The sequence below is a fragment of the Dermacentor variabilis genome, chromosome 7 (assembly GCF_050947875.1).
Source record: "Dermacentor variabilis isolate Ectoservices chromosome 7, ASM5094787v1, whole genome shotgun sequence".
NCBI classification, from domain to species: domain Eukaryota; kingdom Metazoa; phylum Arthropoda; class Arachnida; order Ixodida; family Ixodidae; genus Dermacentor; species Dermacentor variabilis.
Genome location: NC_134574.1, coordinates 152,479,276 through 152,501,754, shown reverse-complemented (window position 1 = coordinate 152,501,754; position 22,479 = coordinate 152,479,276). Strand labels below are relative to the sequence as shown.

Below are 22,479 nucleotides of genomic sequence, written 5' to 3'. Positions count from 1 at the left end.
GAGTTACTAAGCAAGGCAACGTCATCAGCGAATAGCAAGTTACTAAGGTATTCTCCGTTAACTTTTATCCCCAATTCTTCCCAATCCAGGTCTCTGAATACCTCCTGTAAACACGCTCTGAATAGCATTGGAGATATCGTATCTCCCTGCCTGATGCCTTTCTTTATTGGGATTTTGTTGCTTGCTTTATGGAGGACTACGGTGGCTGTGGAGCCGCTATAGATATCTGTCAGTATTTTTACATACGGCTCGTCTACAACCTGATTCCGTAATGCCTCTATGACTGCTGAGGTTTCGACAGAATCAAACGCTTTCTTGTAATCAGTGAAAGCTATATATAAGGGTTGGTTATATTCCGCGCATTTCTCTATCACCTGATTGATAGTGTGAATATGATCTATTGTTGAGCAGCCTTTACGGAATCCTGCCTGGTCATTTGCTTGACAGAAGTCTAAGGTGTTCCTGGTTCTATTTGCGATTACCTTAGTAAATAGTTTGTAGGCAACGGACAGTAAGCTGATCGGTTTATAATTTTTCAAGTCTTTGGCGTCCCCTTTCTTATGGATTAGGATTATGTTAGCGTTCTTCCAAGATTCCGTTATGCTCGAGGTCATGAGGCATTGCGTATACAGGGTGGCCAGTTTCTCTAGAACAATCTGTCCATCATCCTTCAACAAATCTGTTGTTACCTGATCCTCCCCAGCTGCCTTCCCCCTTTGCATATCTCCCAAGGCTTTCTTTACTTCTTCCGGCGTTACGCTTGGGATTTCGAATTACTCTGGACTAATTTCTCTTCCATTATCGTCGAGGGTGCCACTGGTACTGTATAAATCTCTATAGAAATCCTCAGCCACTTGAACTATCTCATCCATATTAATAATGATGTTGCCGGCTTTGTCTCTTAACGCATACATCTGATTCTTGCCAATTCCTAGTTTCTTCTTCACTGTTTTTAGGCTTCATCCGTTCCTGAGAGCATGTTCAATTCTATCCATATTATACTTCCTTATGTCAGCTGTCTTGCGCTTGTTGATTAACTTCGAAAGTTCTGCCAGTTCTATTCTAGCTGTAGGGTTAGATGCTTTCATACATTGGCGTTTCTTGATCAGATCTTTCGTCTCCTGCGATAGTTTGCTGGTATCCTGCCTAACGGAGTTACCACCGACTTCCATTGCACACTCCTTAATGATGCCCACAAGATTGTCGTTCATTGCTTCAACACTAAGGTCCTCTTCCGGAGTTAAAGCCGAATATCTGTTCTGTAGCTTGATCTGGAATTCCTATATTTTCCCTCTTACCGCTAAGTCATTAATCGGCTTCTTATGTACCAGTTTCTTCCGTTCCCTCCTCAGGTCTAGGCTAATTCATGTTCTTACCATCCTGTGGTCACTGCAGCGCACCTTGCCGAGCACGTCCACATCTTGTATGATGCCAGGGTTAGCGCAGAGTATGAAGTCTATTTCATTTCTAGTCTCGCCGTTCGGGCTCCTCCAGGTCCGCTTTCGGCTGTCCCGCTTGCGGAAGAAGGTATTCATTATCCTCATATTATTCTGTTCCGCAAACTCTACTAATAAGGCTCCCCTGCTATTCCTAGTGCCTATGCCATATTCCCCCACTGTCTTGTCTCCAGCCTGCTTCTTGCCTACCTTGGCATTAAAGTCGCCCATTAGTATAGTGTATTTAGTTTTCATTCTACCCATCGCCGATTCAACGTCTTCATAGAAGCTTTCGACTTCCTGGTCCTCATGACTGGATGTAGGGGCGTAGACCTGTACCACCTTCAATTTGTACCTCTTATTAAGTTTCACAACAAGACCTGCCACCCTTTCGTTAATGCTATAGAATTCCTGTATGTTACCAGCTATATTCTTATTAATCAGGAATCCGACTCCTAGTCCTCTTCTCTCCGCTAAGCCCCGGTAGCACAGGACGTGCCCGCTTTTTAGCACTGTATAGGCTTCTTTCGGCCTCCTAACTGCTCTAAGTTACTTGGCTTCAAAATTATAGGTGCACGTGAGAGGCACTCGGCGTCGCGGTGCTTCTGTCCGGACCAATAAACCACTGTGACGTCGTACTCCTGAAGACGGAGGCTCCAGCGAGCGAAGCAGCCTGAAGGGCCCCTAACACTCGCAAGCAGTGAGTGGTGGTCACTCACTACTCGAAAAAGTCGGCCGTACAGGTGGGGTCAGAACTTATTGATGGCCCAAACGATGGCGAGACACACGTCTTCAGTCGTGTAATAGTTGACCTCCGCCTTTGTCAGACTACGGCTCACGTATAGGCTACTATTACTCGTTGGGCGCCGTCTTGCCACTGGACGAGAACGGCAAGGAGAACCACGTTGCTGGCGTCTGTGTGGATTTCTGTGTCAGCCTTATCGTCGAAATGCGCGAGTACAGGGGCTGTTTGCAGCCGCTTCCGCTATTCTGTAAACGCTGCTTGTTGCTCGACCGTTTACTTTATTTTAGTGCAATCTTGTGTGAATCAGCGCCAGACCCGTCTGTGTGTTGGCCGATACAAATTCTGGCGCTGTGCCAAGTTCGTCATCTTCGCACAGTACCAAGTGCACTCTCGGTCACGTACTTCGACGCGTCCAGTGCCGAGTATCGAGATGTCGCCGAAATCCTTGAGCATCCAGCTTGTGTTGTGTGAGCCCGTGAAGCGATTAGCACTGAGTTGCATTTCTCTCAGCGACAATCGTGGAAGAAGTCAGCGTGGCAGGAAACAGCGAGGAATTTCAGAAGCGACACACACAGCTTGTGTGTTCCAGGCGAACGGCAACAACTAGTGTCTAATACTTGGTCGCAACCGCATCGCGAATAGTTGAGCTGCGTTCGTCGAAGTATACCCATAGTGCAGAGACATCATAGAAATAACTGAAGTTCACAAAAAGTCTTCTATAAAAGGTCACGGAGAAGAGGATCATATCTGAAGTTGGCGTCATTATAATTGCGCCAGTGTGTCTTTCAGCATTTGTAATAAGCCCACTGACTTTGCGAAGGGTTGGTGTGCTCGACCTCTTCGTTATTCTCGGCAGTACATATGCATATAGCGGCACTTTCTATACCCTTTGCATTAAGAAGAATTCAGCAATGTTCACCACCTGACATTTAATCTTCATTTACATGACGCGACGGAATGCTGATTTGTTCCGAGAACGACCGTGACCTGGTTAGGTTGGACCAACTAATGCCTGTAGCCCCTCGTCTCCGGTGTTTTTGTGGGGCGTGATTCGGCGCTGACCTACGTCGTGCTCATCCTCTCGTCTGAATACCGCTTTAGTCACAAAACTTCGCTGCTGTTGACAACGTGGCAATGCGAACATCAAAGCACAGTGAGTGGGAGCGGGGTAGGGAGGAACTGTAGCAGACGGCGCACCGGGCGCTCCAAATATCGCATTCACTGCGCATGCGCGGCGACACTGCACGAGTCATCGGTGGTGTCGCTCCGCAGAGCGCTGCCAGTGCTGCCACGGGCTCGTGAGTTCCCGCTAGCATTGGCCGCACCTGTACATGGGTTACCTCCTTCCCAGAATGAGTGCCCTAAGACTGCGCCTGGAACACAGAAACGGGGCAGGCTTGCAGATTTGCACACTTCTTTTGGAATTCTGACGTATGAGCTCTTCTCTCGTAATAAATCTATCCCTTTCCTGGAAGTGCTTATAGGCGGACTTCATAAGCGGTAAGAGCTGCTGCTCAATTGTTGGCCGCTAAGTGCATCCTATGACTTCTCTGATATAGACGGTAGTTTTTGACAGTTAAGGTCATATAATCTATTTGTTTGATTTTACGCGACGCATATACGCCCATTTCTGTGATTGTCACAGATGATCAGTAATTTGGGAATTGAATAGCATGCACTATTATATTAAATTACATTACAGATTTGGCTATCCTTTCTAGGAACGTGTAGGTTTGCTGAAATCCATTGCAAATAGTCGTTTGGGTCTAAATGGCTGATCAGTAAAGGGCGCCGAGAAAAGGTGCTCCAGATGTTGTTCCACAAATTGAAATGGCGCTTCTATGGATGGGTAGCGATGGCCAGTTCGGAAGTTGACGTCAAAGAATAACTTAATACGAGTTTTCAGCCTTTCACTGGGCCTCTTAGAAGCGCCTTTCCCTCACTCTTGAACAATAAAGCGCTGCGCTACACAGAGAACAAAGACCCGAGAATCGCGGTATTCATTAACCACAATCTTTTGAGCGAGGTCTTCGAACGTGGCTACAGAGACCTTCTCTCTATCGCGCACATTATTTGAGTTTTCGATGTCACCGCCAGAAGTATTCACAAGAAAATGAAAAAACATTGCAGAATCGAATAAAAATAAAAAGCAATTGACCATAAAAAACGTGTGAAGGGCTACAGAGAACACATCGAAAGAGCCAGGCCAGCTCTTGATGTTCACTGTGTTTGTACGTGCATGTTTGGAAAAGTAGAAGAGAAGTAGAAGTAAAAGCCTTAAATTAATCGGCTACTTTTCAGTAATAACTGAGTTACTGTGGTGGGGTAGATAACCGTAATACATTACATTTATGAATGAGATTCTTATAGTTGCAGTAGGCTACTCTTCTGTAACTGGTACAAGTTTGATGGATTTGACCCTCTGAATGTGAAAAAGCGAATACTTGCTCAATCACATTACTTGAGACAACGGCCTTTTATTTATCTTTTACCTTCGATTTCACCGTCGCTTACAGCAGCCAAGGTTTGTGAGTGGTGGAGTTGGCTAGCACTCCCAAGGTTAGTTCTAGTAGTAACACATAAATATCCATGAAAGTGGATGGAGAAACCGCGCCGCGGTAGCTGAATTAGAGCATCGTACGCGTAATGCGAAGAAGTGGGATCGTTCCCCACCTGCAGTAAGTAGTCTTTTTTATCCGCTTTCATTACTATTCATTTAGCTATAATAAGCACAAGCAATTTCCCCTGTGTTTTCCTTGCTGTCTGTGTTTGTTGGCTGCTCATGTTATGAATAATAAAAATCGGGCCTCTCTGTTAAATCTCTTCCTCCTGGTGTGCAAATATATATATATATATATATATATATATATATATATATATATATATATATATATATATATATATAGTGCTACCAAATGGCTATATACGCTCTTGCACTAAACTTGTCAATTCAGTGGGGACTGCAGCACCTAGGCCATATGCTAATGAAAGAATGCGATGCAGATGAGCTGTGGTCAATGCACCCAGAAAGACGTCAACTACAGTCCCAAAAGGCCGCGCCAACAGAACGTCTAATGGAATTTGCTGCCGTATTCTACGGCCAATTGAGTGTGGGGGAGCCCTTTTGCCCTTTTGGGCTTCAGGCAGACAGGCAGACGTCATATCACAATGTACACATAGGAATGGAAGTCGACCACCCCCTGCTTCAGATCTCGCTGTAGCGTGACATGAAGGAATAAAATGTCACGAAAGATGGAGACGAAGCAAGTGAGATATTGCTTTTTGTGGTATCTCGTTATTTAAAACAGTTTGAAGGACATCACAGAGTTCTTAGACATGTTTAGAACTGAGAACAACAGAAAACTATCTGCATTGGGACTGAGAATTCATAATGTATGTATTTGTGTTGTGTCCTTCTTCGTGGTTTTACATTACAAAAGTAAAACATTACGCCAGCAAGGTTGACCATTAGCCCTTACATTGCGGGGGCTTCGTTGAATGCTTGAAAGTTATGTTTTTAAGCATATTCTAACAAGAAACGTGTAACATCTTCATTTGAGAGCAATGGAAAAAGATACTTTTGCATAGTTATGCTGTTCTATCATACCTGCAGGAATATAGCAATACCCGATGTCTCCGTATTGTTCAGGTGTAACAGAGTGAAGTAGTGAAGAAAGCGGCTTTCAAAGGTACATGTGAAGGCATAACGAATTTGCCACTTTGTATGTATTTTTTTGCGGAATAATTTTACGTTAGGCATAGAGGCCGGGCCACTGTGGCTTCTTGACTGCATAATTCGTTGTTCCTTTACACAGGGCTCATGGCGGTGCCATTTGTATGGCTACTTGTGTAGAGACCTGGATGATAATAGAAAACATCAATCTTGCCGATTTACGTAAAATCTTTTTTTTTTTTTGCAAGTTGCTTTTCGTCGACTATAATCCCTTGTGATTCCGAATTACATTGAAGAGAGCAAATGGAAAGTAAAAAAAAGGGGGTCTGACAGGGGGAGTAGCACACATGGTAAAAAGGTACTTCAAAAAGGCTTGTTAATGTTTCGATAGGAGGACCTATTTCCGTCGAAGGTGGCCTCACCATCCTCGGAAGTTTAGTTCTATAGCGGGTTACTAGAGTGGGACGTCACGTGCTTTCCTTGTCGGTGGTGGCTGACTGTAAAGGGCAAGACTGAAAAGAAAGTGAACGCGTTCGTTTGACGTCTCTAGGCGTGGTTTCTAAGACGTGGTTTCCAGCCGCAGTTCTCTAGGCGTGCTTTCTAAGACGAGGGGACAAGGGCGGGAGAGTGAGAAGGTGGCAGAAAAAAAAGAAGCAAAAAGAAGGACATAGACGGGTGTGGTGTTGGGGGAGCGAGAGGCTAGGCAGCCTCCAGAGGTGTCGTAAGCGGCGTGCGTTTGTGATTTTAGAAGTGCCGGTCAGCCGGTCAGTGTGAAAATGACAAGAAGATATGAGTTGAAAGATTGACATGAGTAGCGTAGCAGCAATGCGTCGACTAATTTTGAAGGTGTTAAAATGGCGACACGGAGCCTGAGGGAAATGGATAGGATAGTTGGAAGGCAGCAGCTTGGTCTTTCAATGGACGTTCGCCTCAATAGTTAGGCGTAGGCGTCGTCATCGCGGTATACAGAAGTGGCATCACCCTGTCTGGTCTAGATGCAGGAAAAGGTAGTCCCAGACTGCAGTCTGGGACTTTCGAATGTGTCGGTGTGGGTCTTCTAAAGAAAAAATTATAAGATAAAGAGCGAAAAAATTGCAAAACGAAAGAAAGAGTAGGAGGAAAAAAAATAAACGGAAAACGAACAGGAGGGTGACAACAGAAAGAAGGGCAAGGATGAGGCGTACATGGGAAATGGGCTCATATGGCATAACTGCCCCGAAGGCACTGATAAATTAGTTAATTACGAAATTTTGTAATTCATGCTTTTGAAACACACGCAATTAGATAAGTATACTCGCATCACACAGAAACTCTTAAATAACGACGTGCTGACTGAGCTTGTAGCCTGGTTATAGAAATTTTTTGTACGTAATCAACAATATCCTTGACATACATATACACAGGTGAGTTCTTTTACTCACCTGCGGTATCTCGCACAAATCTACATACTGCGTTAACTACTCCACTCGAAGTGGTATACACTACTTACACTGCTAATTAATATGCTTAACTGCCTGGATGACATAACTTTAGTTAATTCATGTCAACTAATTAATGTAGCGCACATATTTTAATGCATGAATCGAAGTCAGTAGTTTCATAAGGAACACTAACTTGGATATAATCTTGAAGCAAGCACCAATTTTGGGACTAAGTGCAGTCAAACTTGCCATAAAAATGCACTCTTTCATTTACTTCTTCAACAAAACGGCTTTTCATGCACTGAATCTCGAAAGCTACGGAAACACCAATGTATATCTTCCTAAACTTCAGGAAAGCATATATTGAAACTGGCGTCATCCTCAGAATTTGTTCGAGTGTCCCCGGCTATGATTTGTAAATTGGAATAAGGTTCGTAAAATAATTAGTTGAAATGTTCATTAGCACTGATTCTTGAATCAAGCAAATATTCATTTTTCATTTTTTGTGCAAAGAACGTGTGCCTCTAAGAATAATCTAGCTCAAATGAAATTCGGCTGCATGACATGGGCGAGCTAAAAAAATATTTAAAATTTCTGTTTATGTATATAGGGCTGCCAGTTTGTTATATACGCCATTGATTTAAACGTGCCATACGAATGGCGAACGAACGAGCTAGTACATCTTGTAATAAAAGAATAAAGTGCAAACGAGCTGGCGTCAAGGCGCCAAGAAAGACGTCAATTACAATTTCAAAAGGCCACGCTAGCAGGAACATCGAATTGAATTTTTCTCCGAATTATACCACTCAACTGAGGTCCTCGTAAAAAAAGGGCAAACTTCCTAAAACTAACGTACATGTAGCAATAGAAAACGACCTTCCCTTCACTCTGCTCTCGCTCTCACGCGGCATGAAGGAATAAAAATCGCGAAAGATGTAGACACCGCAAACGTTTCTTTGACGAAGCAACGAAGTAAAGGGCCATCAACAGGTAAGTAGGCGTACATGTTATTTCTCAGATAGGGTAAAGTGATTTGAAGGCCCTGAAACACATCGATTATCGCTTCGCTGACCAATTCGCTTGTTGCCGAACAGGAGGCCATGGAGGACAAACGATCACCAGCCAATTATAGCAGCGCATAGTTTTTAAGTCAGACACGTCCATAGGAACGCCTCCTCACCACTGTGAGAAAAAGGAACAGTAATATAGCACTACGGACTAAATATCTCGTAGAAAAGGTAATGCATTTCGGATGTGTTGTGAGTGGGGACCTGGATCACATGGCCATCCCATTCGCCAGCCTACGAGGTGAAAAGAAGTGTGAGAAAAACATTGGAAAGAAAAGAACATAGAAGGGTGCTTCTGCATGCTTCTGTTCACGGACTACAACAGGAGGAAGACGCTCGCTCATCCGCGTATCGACGTTGACAAGTGCTCTAGCGAGCGAACTTCATATTGCGCCGGAGATTAATGATCTTGAGTCCGCGCTCAAAAGAACTTTGTATCTGATAATATTCGAGCTTATAACTTGGTTTAACTGGGGTCGGAGAGAGGTGACCGACAGTACGGAAATGACGCAGACATAACAGTACCCAAGTGGAGTTGTCTTGTCCGTCGAAATCTTTTACACGTAGGTACGACAGGCATATTTCGACGAGAACGAATAAACAGTTGCGAAAAATGATGAAGAGGTAAAGTCCAGTTGCCATTCAAGAATGCGTTGAGCATGCATTGGGAGGAGGCTATTCGTGGTGCTAAGTTGCACTATGTGCAACGTATGGCGCATCCCCTTACCGCGCTACCTTACCCGATACGCGAGAGCCAACCCGTACTTCAAAGGCCCCTTCTTGAAGGACCAGTTCGGAACATGCGTAGTGTACCAAACGGCAGTGTCTGCGTCTTCAACCAGGGGCATCTTCTTAGCATATGTGGGAAAAAGCGTCTTCTTAGCAGCGGCATTTCAAAACGTCAGCTGTTACGACGCATCAATGTGAAACGCTCCACTTACCACCGTCCCACGATGCAGTACCACCGCGTGGTACCGCAAGGTACCACCAGTGCGATTTTTTGCCCCTCTTTGGAGAACACTGATTTTGGCCCACTCGAAAGTTATTGTGGGCACCAGGTGACCCTGGTGACCCTTCAAGCAACGGTGCGCGAGCGTTTTTTGCATTCCGCTGCCACCGAAACGCCGCTAGCGTAGAAGAGTGGATAGAACATGAAAGGAAGAGAGAGAAAGAATGAAGAGGAAAGGCAGGGAGAACATGAAAGGAAGAGATGTGGCTTTATTAGGGGCTAAGTTAAGATTACTATAATCTCGTTTCGTTGCTATACAAACGGCTTAGAAAAGTTTCCCTTTGTTGTGGGAGAGCCAATGGAGCCATCAATACTTTATTTGGAGTGAATGATTGCCATGTTATGAGGGACGTACGTGTACTAAAAGCTTGAAGTGCGCAAGTTACTTATGTGTTTTGAAAATAAATATTGCATGCTAGCTTTTTTCCCTATTATGATGCGTTGTACGAGGTGTGCAGATGAATTTTCCAATCTCCTCGGCGAACAAAATTAACAAAGGATTTTTGTTATATTTGAGAGGGATGCGTTGGGTGAAGTACGGCTAAAGACTAAACTGTGTAGGTAAATGACAGTTTTTGTAGAACATTACTTCTGCAAGCATTCCACGGCATCAGAGGCCGGTCAACTAGTATGCTACTAGTATGCATACTCGTATGAAACTAGTATACTTGCGCAATGTCCTTAAGAAGTCATATGTACTACACAGTGGACGCTTCGAAAATTAGGTGTCTGATAACGGCGGATCCGAGGGTCGTTTGAAAGTATCAGTTGATAATGGTTTATTGCATACCTTTTATAAGGGACCTGCTCGAAAGCGTCGGTTTCTGAATCGTTTCCCACTGTCTTATAGTCCAACTGTGCATCACATGCACTAAGTTCAGAGTCGGTGAAAATGCAAGGCATGTTAACTTTAATATGTGGCGAAACCAAAACGTTCTTCACCTAACTGCATAAAACATTTCCGAATATTTACTGAGTGCTCATTTCTTCTTTTCTTTTAATGCGTAATACGAGCAACGTAGCAGGTTTTCCCGGTGTCCGCTCAGGATTGTGAGCGAATCCGATTTCATATCTTAAGGTAAAGGGGGTAACATTATGCCGTATTTATGGGCCAAGTCCAATGTCTGTCCAACAATTACATCACCATGGAAGCGTTTTACGCCTGTTTCCCAGTTGTCCTAAGAATACGAAATGTGATACCCAGGTTAAAAAAATTATGGGGTTTTACGTGCCAAAACCACTTTCTGATTATGAGGCAGGCCGTAGTGGAGGACTCCTGAAATTTCAACCACCTGGGTTTCCTTAACGTGCACCTAAATCTAAGTACACGGGTGTTTTCGCATTTCGCCCCCATCGAAATGCGGCCGCCGTGGCCGGGATTCGATCACGAGACCTCGTGCGGAGTAGCCCAACATCACAGCCAATGAGCAACCACGGCTGGTCCAGGTTAAATTTGCATGAAGTGTGTTAATGCCATGAGTGATATTCCAGCAAAATGTTAAAGTGCGCTTTACTTGGCAATTGAAAGTGTTAATACAACTACTTGAAGAAAACGGCTTCGCTGGAAATTGGGCTATCATTCTACCCGGTCTGGCAAGTCTCCAGCTTTTTTTTAATGGAAGCTTATCGCAGAGATTTGACCGGCCTGCCATTAGCATCCATGAGAAAGAACTCAACTAAACGGTCCATTGTGGTTTCACTGTAATACAAAGACGTCGGCAATTTTTACCCGATCATGTGCATTAAATACGCACTTACAGGAACGCCAACTTTCGCCAGTACTCGAGTTTCGTTCGATGTCCCCTTTGTGCAACATTATCCATATGTGCACCAACTAGCTAAATGGTGTACTTGTTTTAAAATCTTCTAGCGACTCTCCTTCTGCGCGCATCGTCGTGCTGGTTTTGTATTAAATAATCGTAGCAGCAAGTAATAAAACAATATCAACTCGTACTCATGCGCAAGAAACAGTTCACAAACAACTGTTCAAGTAAAAGAGGCATTGGTAAGCGTGACCTCGCACAGTTGCACAAGTCAACACGTCACATGCGTCATTTTTTTGAAGTGCGGCAGCGGACGGTGTTACGACTTTGCACCGCTGCCACCACTATTACGACTTTGATGTGGTCCCGTAGCGCTCGTCACCCGTTTCGTGACAGAGCGTTGCCAGCTCGTGTTGCGACTCTGAGGTGGTCCCGTAGCGCTCGTCACCCGTTTCGTGACAGAGCGTTGGTAGCGAAGACTCTGAGTCAGGCGTCGGTGAGAATAACAAAAGGGACTTTATACACTATATACAGGTCATTATACAGGACAAGATCAGATTGGCACTGGGGCCGAGAGCTCACAGCAAACGCGACTGTTCCCGCACGGCGACGTCCGGCGAGACTGCAACACGTGACACATCTCACTCCACTCGAGAGCGGCACTGGGCTCCCGGTGGCTCGGTGGATCCGGTTTTCCAGGCGGCGGCGTCGGGACTTATAAAGCCCCGAGAAACGATTGTAACTCAAACGGCCCAATACAAAGCCAGCACTCGACGGTCGTCCGAGAGGTTAAACCAGCGACCGCGCTGGCCACCCGCTTCCAAGTTGCCGTGCGCGGTGACCTCCAAGGAAAAGGAAATACTGCGCCGGACTGTCTAGCACTTTGTTACACGTTTGGACATGTCGCTTGCCGATGCTTCTCCTGGGACGCCGCTGCCTGACGGCTCAGCATCTCGACTTGTCAAGGGAGAATTAGGGCACTGGGCCTTTCGGCGCTGCCCCGGGTTTGTCCAAAGGGCGTTCGCAGGATAAATTCTCCATCTTGTAGATTCGGAATCCGGGCTGGTGGTAATGGCACAACAACGGCGAGACGTCAGCGTGGGAACACATCTTTCGTGGCATGCAGTGCATGTGGAACCTCAGCGTGTGATGTGTGTGCTAGATGCTACAGTCACTGTGTGCTTGTGCTACAGCGTTGAGACAACTAACCATGAATTCTAAGTCTTGTGTACAATGGTTGCGCGTAACCTACCCGAACAAGCCGCAGCTACACGGGTTTTCTTTCCTGAAGGAAGAAAACTGTTAGTATTAAAAAAGGTGAACATGTTAACTTCTAAGAACTGCGACATGTCGTTGTTTGGAAGTTCATGAGGAAAAAGTAAGCATTTTCCATGTTGACTGAAGAGGCTCAATATATATTCAACAGCTTATATTAACATGGCTTTCAGTGGGCTACACATTTGCTGGAAATACTCTCCGAGAGCTCGTAAAGTGCTCATACCGTCTGATTCAGCGTATACTAAGGCGGTAAAACGAGGGATCGCAGCTCAATGTTTTGAGTCGGTGCAGGCGAAGTCTTGCGCTCACTTGGCTCAGGATAGCTTTAATTGTCATACTGAGCGCCCACAGGCGACTGGTTTTCCTTGCTAGATCTTTACAGCTGTTTTTGAGGCCCTCCTTCAGAAACTGAAGGGCAGGAAAAACCTCAGCCGGTTCTTCGAGCTCAAGTTCTTCGTTCTTCAAGTTCTTCGAGCCCACTTGAGGGTCTTCGGTTCTTCAAGTGGTACACTACGTTCACAGGGTGTCGCATGACTTGAAGAGTTTGGCTAAAAGGTGAATTGTGTATTGTTTTTTCTTGCCCTACAATCTTGCCCGGTTGTGTACACGCATTTTGGCACGTCCGAGGAAACCGTTCTGTTTTATGCCAAGACCCTACGTCACATGCGCCGTTGGCGTTGTGTACTAGATCCCGCTTACTTGCGGAAAGGTCTGTATCGGACAAACCCCCCGATGCGTCAATGATCGGGCACGGGAACATGAGTGATCTCTAGCTAATGAAACTTTATTTCATTTGCGCATGCGTTGTAGGTTTTGCGATTGTGAGCCAATTCTTTCTAGCTTCGAATTCAAGGCAGGAGTGGGAATGCTGGGAAAGCGCATCATATTACAAAGAAAGAAAGCGGCTGTATCAGCAATACGTCGGTTGTATCGCGTAGCAAAGAAAAGCAGTTTTTAGAAGGGATGCTGTAACCTCTGCGCTCTGTGATATGACGCAGTTGTGGCTTGATGGGCGCTGCGCTTGAGCGATCTTGTTCTGCTGTGTACAGAAATGGGCAAAAAGTTTACAATAATGATTTCTTACGAGTAGCGCTTGTCCCGTGTGTCGGTCCTTCTATTCTACCATCGTGAAACTGCACTTAATACTATTAATCTATTAGTATCAACCAACTAGCCCAGCAACGAGTTTTTTATGTCTCTAGTAAGTTTAAGAAACTCTGTGCCGTATACAAATGCACAACAGTTCTTCATCATCATCATTCTGGCGCCAGCGGAAAAAATTGGGCTTGAACACCACCGAGTATAGTATGCTAAGCGAGTACTATGAAACTTCTTTGTGTCAATGTTTGTTTCCGGTTGTTTTACCGTCAGTGCGAATGTAGGAATCATAGAAGATGCAAACAGCTGCAATGAGCTACTCGGTTTATGCTCTTTGGCGTGAAAATAGAACTTCGAAAAAGTCCCGATTACAGTAACGGACGCACAGTTCGCTCATTTATATGTGTCCATGTCTGAAACATACTTTATGGAAGTTATCACGTATCTGCATGTAACATTCAATTATGAAAAGAAAAACCGTCGGCTCAGCCATCGTTTCACGGCATGTTTGCCAGCCCCGTACGATGGCATGTAGGCTAGCAGGCACATTGCTAAGGAGCGCTGGTTGTAAAGAACATATATTTTTGTTCTTTTTTCAGAAACCACGATGCGGTTCTTGACTGTCCTTGCTGCATCGCCTGCTCTAATGGCTTTGCTGCTCACTGGTAATTTTTTTTATTGACGCCACTTTTGAAAGATTGCTGCGTTCGAACGTGTGAATCGGAAGGTCTAGTTGCTCGAATTTATTCGCCTACAGTGTAATGTTTATTCACTGTCGTATGCGATAATTTCTTCATTAAAGTTCACTGGACGTCACCTTGCCACTGTCAATTCTCGGTATAGTTAAGGTCACTGGAAGTTCAGCATATTCTTCCGAAATGCAGCTGTGGCCAGCACGTAATAATGGGCGGGGCTTCAGAACGGGGCAGCTCTTACGACCTCATTTTGCTGCAGTCGCGGCGGCTCGTATGCACTACAGTTGTGCAGAGTGATCCTACTGCTGGTGTATCAGTGTACTCGCTTCTCCTGGACGCACTACAACGTACCCGCTACAATTGAACACGGTGCTAAAATTTAAGACATCAAAGAATGTCGTGAAAGCCGCTGCACTGTGGTGGTGCTTCAAGAAAAAAAAATAAGGCACGCTCCTTACATGTAGAGCCTCTGGAAAGCCTACTGAAAGGTATCGCGTGCACTGGTGAAGCGTAGTTGCATCTATTCCGCAAATGCACCCTTTGTTAGAAAAAAAAACATAAATTTATTTATTTATTCATTCATTTTACCCTCAGGATATAGAGTACATTTTAGAGGGGAAGTGCAATTCACAACAATAAAAAAGAGTACAAATCACATTCCATACAAGAATACAGAACGATAGAGGAAAAAGATTAAAAATGCAAACAATTTTCTTAATACATAAAAAAACAATTGATGAACCATAATATTAGGCGGAGAACTAAAACAGGATACTAAATTAAGTTAATGAACTAAACACAAATTGACGTAGCAAAGATGAACAGGGCAAGTTCGATGTAACAAAATTGCCTCCAAAGTACTCTCTTGGTTCAGGAGGAGGACTGTGCTGCAAGGCCGTACGAAACGTGACCGGTTTGTTGGGGAGCCGCGTTGTTCACGTTGGACAGCGACACATTAATAGTAGATTCTCACCTGTTTATTAATAAATAAACAGGTGAGAATCTCTACTATTTCTTTCTTTCTCCATAACCCAACGCACAGTGAGTTCTGAGGTTCCGCATTTTACAATCGAGAAACATAACGTGTCCCAACCGATCACATAGTTGCTGCGGCTATACTTTGAATCTAATAAATCAGAAAAATGTCAAAAATCAGAAAAATATAAAGAAGTACTGGCATTTCGTCACGGGCGAGCACGAACCTCCTTATGCAACTAGGAGTGCACAACACATTGGACGAGATAATCGAGGCCTAGGAGTCAGCCCAACTGGCCCGTCTATCCTGCATCCCGGCTGGAAAGAAGATCCTGGCGGTTCTTGGGATCAACCCTATCCTCATGGAAGGAGGGAAATATGAAATCTCAGAAGTTCAAAGGAACAACATACGAGTTGCACCATTTCCCCGTAATGTTCATCCTCAACACAACGTAGGCAGACGCAGGGCAAGAGCCCTCGCCATCCTCAAGCGTACCAAAGACGTTCCCTACTCGGTATGTTTTGTCGACTAAGCCCAATATGGACAGTCGTCTAACTCCGTCATTGTCCTCGTTGATGACAACGGACAGATAGTGAATGCGGCTCCTCTGAGGGGCTCAACACCAACCAGAGCGGAGCAGGTCGCAGTTGCTATAGCCCCCCTAGATAACGGCAGATCACAAATATTCACTGTTTTCGAAATCGGCGGTCATGGCTTTCGCTTCAGGTTCCATCTCTGAGTAAGCTCACAAGATTCTCAAGAATAAGATCATCTCTCCGCACACCATCAAGTGGTTTCTGGCGCACCTCTACTCCCAGCTTGACTCCTTTCCCAATCTCAATGGCACCGCACACTCCCAAGCGCGCGCACTAACCCACCGCGCGGGAGCAGGTTCGAGCTCGGACTACGGGGTTCTCGAGTTTCGGGACACTCTTACTACTTTAAGCGAAGTCACTACGCACTATCACCTGGGTAGGAGGACTTATCATCCCCCTCATAGCAAACTGGCCAGACCTCTGGCGTCCACTTTACGCATGCTTCAGACTAAGTCCTATCCAAACCTAGCCCTTTTCCATACGATCCCTCCAGAGGCTTTTAGCTCTATTTTCCTCGACTGTGGGGCTGTTAGCAATCTCGCACACATGCTCTGGCGATGCCCCTCGTCACAGGGACCCAATCGCATCACGGAAGAAGAATGGAGATTTGCCATCAAGAGCTCAGAACTTTAACGACAAACTTAGGCTGTCCAGAAAGCCCACGATGCGGCGGTTAGGCTCGGCCTACTAGTCCCCACATGAGAGCGGCCCACAGCTCTGCCCTAGGGCAAAGCTTCTCAGGACCTTGTAAATAAAGTTCTGTGTCTGTTTGTCTGTGTGTTAATTAAGCAGTGGCAACCCGACTGATCCTAGAACCGAAGAACATCTCCTTATATTCAAGGCGCGCAAATGCGTAGTGAATTTATCCTTCACAGTTCCTGGGTTTTCTTCAAAGTGAGAAAGAAAGAAATTCGTCGGGGATAACTTCATAGAAGCAATTGCAAGATATATTTTTCAGAAATTATAAGGTTTTACGTGCCAGAACCACGACTCGATTATGAAGCGCGCCGTAGAGATGAACTCCGGAATAGTTTCGACCACCAGGGGTTCTTTAACGTGCATCCAAATATAAGTACACGGGTGTTTTCGCATTTCGCCTCCACCGGGACAAGATCCCGCGGCCTCGTGCTTGGCAGTGCAACGCCATTCCCACTAAGCAACCACGGCGGGTTATGTTAAGGTTGTGGGATTGTTCCCCACCTGCGCCAAGTTGTTTTTAATCCACTTGCATTTGCATTAATTTATCGTTTCTTTATTTTCACTTATTAATCATAAATAATTTCCCCTCGGTTGTCATTTGTGTTTGTTGGCTTCTTATGACACGGCGGGTAAAGATAGTTTAATACGAAGCATCCCTCTCCTGGCCAAGCCTAGTTTTTATGATGTATTCGGGTATGTCGCCGTTTTCTTGAGTCAACGAGCAGGTCACTACTCCCATCTGTAGTTAACTATAGAAAGTAGCTGAGGCTTAAGTTGGAGGCCGTGAGTGAGAGGGACGACGGAGGAAACACCTATTGTCAGGAAAGGAAACCTAGCGCGTTGAGTGTGAACTCATCGCGCACGTACGACGACGCTTCCCTCATCCGCCAAGCACACGCGTCTGGGGCCACTAGGGGTTCAGACGCGTTGATGATGGAGACTTTTGGCCGGAATGAAAGAAAATGAATAACCTAGAAGGATTAAAATAGAGAGAGTTGCCTCGGCACTAGTTTAAGATATTCTGTAAATCTGTATTTAATTTAGTAGCCAAATAATCGATAGACCGGTCTAGCAATAAATATGGAGAATAATAGCGGGCCACGTTTTCAGCTTTGAGGCGCTGTCTCGTTAGTTTTTGTTAGTTGCAAATTCCAAAACCATTGGAATAATGTAGACGGCTTCTTGCCCGTCTGATAAATAGCTTTTAATGAGTGGTAAGACGGGGCGAAAATGCCAGTTGTAAACAATTTGGCTAATAAGATAATGTTGCTGATCGACTCGATTGTTTTAGGAAGGTAAATGAAAACGTAGCTAGAATATTCGCCCTCGTCAAAATCACTTTTAATTTTGCGGTAAAAGATAACAACGCAAGGTCAGTAGAGTATATGCTCCTGAAACTAAATTGATTGGGGTATAAAATGTTAAACTTTGAGAAGTGTTTGATTAGGTGCTTCCCAATACATTCTTCTATTATGTTATTAATAAATGGTAGTATTGCTATTGGGCGGTGGTTCGCAATACTTCCGCGGTCCCCCCATTTAACTACGGGAATAATTCATTTGATAATAATTCACTTGAACCAAACATTCCCTTTAACAAGAATTGAGAGGCTGTGTAAAGTGTTACGACTAAATTTAGGCACTTGCAAGAAAACTGTGCCCATTCAAAAGTTTTTGCCCCATCATCATCCAAACACTCTACTTTCTTATAGTTATGTAGACTCTCAGAGACTGCACACCACTGAAGTGAACAACGCAAGGAGTAGCTGTAGCTTGGATAAAGCTCACGCGACACAATTTCTCATGCCCAGCTGTGCCGCATTGCCGATTTGATTTACACGTGAAAGCTTCGACTATGCAAAATGAAAGTAAGGGAGTCAAAAAAGGGACATTTCAGTAAGCCGCGTCTTTTTCTGTGCCCAGCTGTGATGCAGTATCCGATTGCCCTTATGGGGAATGGGAAAGACTGTGCAATAACGAAATGAACGAAACGAGGATACCCTTGACAGTCATTAGGTAGGAAATGTCATAACGGGTATCCAACTGTGCCGCAACGTTGATATTAATTTTTGTGGGATGTCGAACAATGCGAAACATTGACGGGAACGCGAAAAGAAGTCGGTTGAGTATTGTGTCGCATAATTGCACCTGCGTAGATGTGCTTATGATAACTTTTCTTGTGTCTCAACATATTCATTACCTATCTCTACGAACTTTGAACGGGTTCTGAACCTCGGGCTTGGTGAAAAAACATAGCCCGTAGATAGCTTACGTTTATTTGAACATCTCTGCCAAGTTCTGCCGTCGTTGGCAGCACACGCAGCTAACAAGGGTACCGCGACGTCGCCTTTCTCTCAAACGCTATCTCTTAAAGAGAAGCCTGCTCCTCACCCCTTTCTAGGCGCTTTATTTCGTAAGACACTGGATTCCCATGCGCGGCTGCTATCATCATGACCAGCCGCTGTCATCAATCAAGAAAGGTGCATGGATCAGTTCGCTAATTCTTACTGCTACTATGTATATTTATTGACGAAGTTCAACACACAGCCTGAAGTAAGCGAAAATCTGCTTTCGAATTTCGATAATGATTAGGTACTACCGGAAGAAGCCGACTGTCCTCTGCTCATGTTCACCCACCGCCGTCCGCGTAGGATCTAAACTTCGGCCACCCTGCTTCCCGGTGTCGTAGCAGTCGACTCTCCCTAATTTCGATTTGTTCTTAACAGTCAACTAGCCTCGAACCACGCGAAACTTTAGGTCAGACCACACGCAGGCTTGCCATCGCGCGCTCACTTCTTGGCACGCCTTGGCATACTTCGTATTGATAGCGCTTCGAAATGCTCAAGTTGAATGTGGCTACCATTCGTCGTTCGAGCTGGTGCAGGGCAAAGCCGGTACGCAACCACGTTGCGCGGCCAGACGAGCACCTGAGCGGGAGCACGCACCCTTGCCTTGTCGTGCACAAAGCAAACGCTGCACAAAAAAAGTTGCAGGCAGCTGCGGTCAGCTACGTAGCGTAGATACCGCAGCCGCAGCGGGGGGCCGCGCTGAGTCCACTGGCCGCGCCCACTGGCCACTGGTCCACTGGCTAAGGACAACTGGGTTTCGCACGTTTGGTTACGTTTGCTGCGTTGTAGGCGCCAAAATGGGCAGGGCTTCTACCTATACATACATAATCAAATCTGAACTGCGAGCCGCGGTGAAGTTCACCGGGCGGAGCGTTGTTGGCACGCCCTGCTTTGCCACAGCCTTTGCAGTGCAAGGCATCGAAGAAGGAGCGGAAGCACCGTGAAGGGTGCTTGATTACCAATAACTCCGTTTCTGCTGAACGCATTGAAGAAGGTGCTTCTAGTGGAAAATTATGTCGGAAATACCCTATTTTAAGTGCAAATGCATTTGTAGCCTTCTATATAAAGTGGTTCAGGGCGCCTATAATGCTGTCGGAGCCATTTCATATGAAATTTGCGGTATTCTACACCAGCTTCTGCGAATGATAATTCACTCGGTGACAGTGTGTTTTTCATTGTAGCAGTGTTGTAGTACATGTACTATAAGACGTGCCAGTACGAATTTCCTTGGCTTGATTAAGTGCCCAAACATGGCTATGTTCAAAGGAACATTTCTAACCACAATGTGGCAGCTATTTATGCCGGTGAAGATTCAAAAGCGAAGGGTGTGAAAAGACTTATTGCCGATTCATTGCAAATGTAAGTGCCAAAGTTTTACATAAACTATGTGCAGATTGCAATAACAGATAAGTTGATGTAAATTGCAATATTAAGGCACAAATTTTGTGACATCATAGATATAGCATTTAAAACGAAGTGAGCCCCGTGCATTTATTACAAATGGACATGATATTCAAAGGCTCAATGACACTCCAGAACTGGTACAGCGCAACATACAAAGGAAGAAATAAGCCGAGCCGGCTAGATAAAGGAACAGAGCGCTCAATGATACGTTTCGCTGCAACGTGTCGCCACGCCCGTTATTGTTGAATCTAAAGGGGAAGCAGAATGCTACAGTAATGAAACACAGAGCACTGGGTGTCGCAACAAGTATGAGGTGGTGCGTGGAATCCGGAAAAGAGTAATGGTGCCAGCGCTAACGTTCGCAAATGCCTTTCTTTGCTTAAATTCGGATCTCCTGTCGGAGTTGGAAGTTAACCAAAGATCGGTAGGCCGATTGGATTTGGGGGCCCACGGTAAGACCACAAATGAACTAGTGCAAGGTGGCATGGGTTGGGCGGGGGGGGGGGGGCTCTTTTGAGGTCAGACAAGCACAGAGCAAAATTAGTTTTGAAGGCAGACTGGGAAGTATGTGTGAAAATAAATAGGCAGTAAAAGTGCACAAGTATATGTACTTGAAAAGCGTGGAAACAGAGTGGAGAAAGAGGTCAAGAAAGTTGGCAACCAAGTACAGGGTAATTGAAACTGTAGATGGACAACCAAAGGTCACCAGAAAGAAACTGAGAGAAACAGGGACAGTTAATTGGATGCAAAGAATGGAAAGAAAAAGGGCCATGGAGGTTCACCAGAATGAGAAGAAAGGAACTAGAAGAGAAAATATGTAGGATAATACAAAGGACAGTGCCTTGCTATTTGAGGCCCGAGCCGGTTGCCTAAGGACAAAAACATACCGGAGCAAGTATTCAGAATTAGATGAGGCATGTGCGTGCTGCAGAAATAATTTGGAGACCATTCAGCACATCTAATGCAATATAAAGGGATTCACCCAGACCCGTAGGTAACGTACACCTTCCAGAAGCTCTTTGGTATAAAGTGGACGGAAGCGTCAACCGGTCAGCAGTCGAGATAAGCAAGAGACGGTAAGAGTATTGGTGGTAAAAAGTACGGAAGAAATTGATACTTCCGAATCTCTTAACAGTCACAGCTAGTGGCTCAAAGTAGATATTTAAGAAAAGAAGAAGATTAAGGCGATATATAAAAAAATGCTGGATGAAAAACATGCTTAGCATACCTGATTAAATCAAGTAGGCTAGTATGTCACCCGCACCTTTCAAAGTGGATACCAATAAATGATTATCATAATCATCGTTGCACGAGTTTCAGTGCAAATTTAAAGATATATTGCCTTATTTAAGGCATAAATTATGTTTGTTCCTATCCTTGTGAGTAAATATCTTTCTATCGGCACGATGCTCCCGAGACACATTCCAGATCATGGTCGCTGCCTTTACAGTCCCCGCTTTCTCTCTCTCATAAGGGGACCGGATGCAGATTTCTACCTATAAGCCGGCCTCGTGCACCAAGTTGAGTGGTGCAGTTTTGTCTCGGCTGCTCTACTTACAATTATTTGTAAACTGTGACATATGGCCCAGCGCAAGAGGTCCTTAAAGGCTGCTATAAAATGCCTCTTACTATAGCGACCTTGCAATTCGGTCATGTATCGTTACTCGAAGGCAGTCCTTCACAGCTCGCAATTTTTCTTACACCACAGGACTCCAAAGCAATTTGTTACGCCAGATAAGAAAGCATCCCCATTAGGCCATCAACTAAAGGGGCCATGCAAATAAATTCACGTCAATAAAGCGCCTTTGGCACCCGTGCATTCATGAATTCTTTATTTCATGTGAAGCCTTACGCTTTCCACAGCAAGCTGGCAAAATTTGAGCTCGTTCGACGCGTTATAAAATTTGTATTTGTATTTGTATGGAGCATTGCGTTGTCGTCGCCCGTTCTGTCAATGGCGGCTGGAGCTAAATGTGCTTTACAAGTCGCTTTACCAACATGCCCCACAAGCCGTAATACTTTGTATTTGACCTTTTCATATCTTAGTTGAATCGAACAGTGGGCTTGCAGGAATGAGTGAACGAAGTGAATCGCGCCCCTTAAAACGATTCCCTCGGCGTAACGGAAGGTGATCTTGAAGGCAATGCTTTCCTTTCCGGCGAGAACAAAAAGTGATTGCAGGAATTAGAAATACGTCATGACCGCAATGCTTTCTTTTGTTTCTGAACGTGCGTCTCGGCAGTCAACAGCTGCTTTTTATCGCGCGAGTGAA

At 45.0% G+C, this 22,479-nt stretch overlaps 1 protein-coding gene across 5 annotated transcripts in view; it reads left to right on the top strand.

The window, feature by feature from the left end:
* Positions 1-22,479, top strand: part of LOC142587220 (uncharacterized) — a 418,674-nt gene that overhangs the window by 372,143 nt on the left and 24,052 nt on the right. For all 5 annotated transcript variants that reach the window (XM_075698086.1, XM_075698089.1, XM_075698090.1 and 2 more), the window contains one exon: positions 14,090-14,155. In XM_075698086.1, the coding sequence (XP_075554201.1) occupies positions 14,090-14,155 (66 nt within the window). The remainder of the gene's footprint in view (positions 1-14,089; positions 14,156-22,479) is intronic.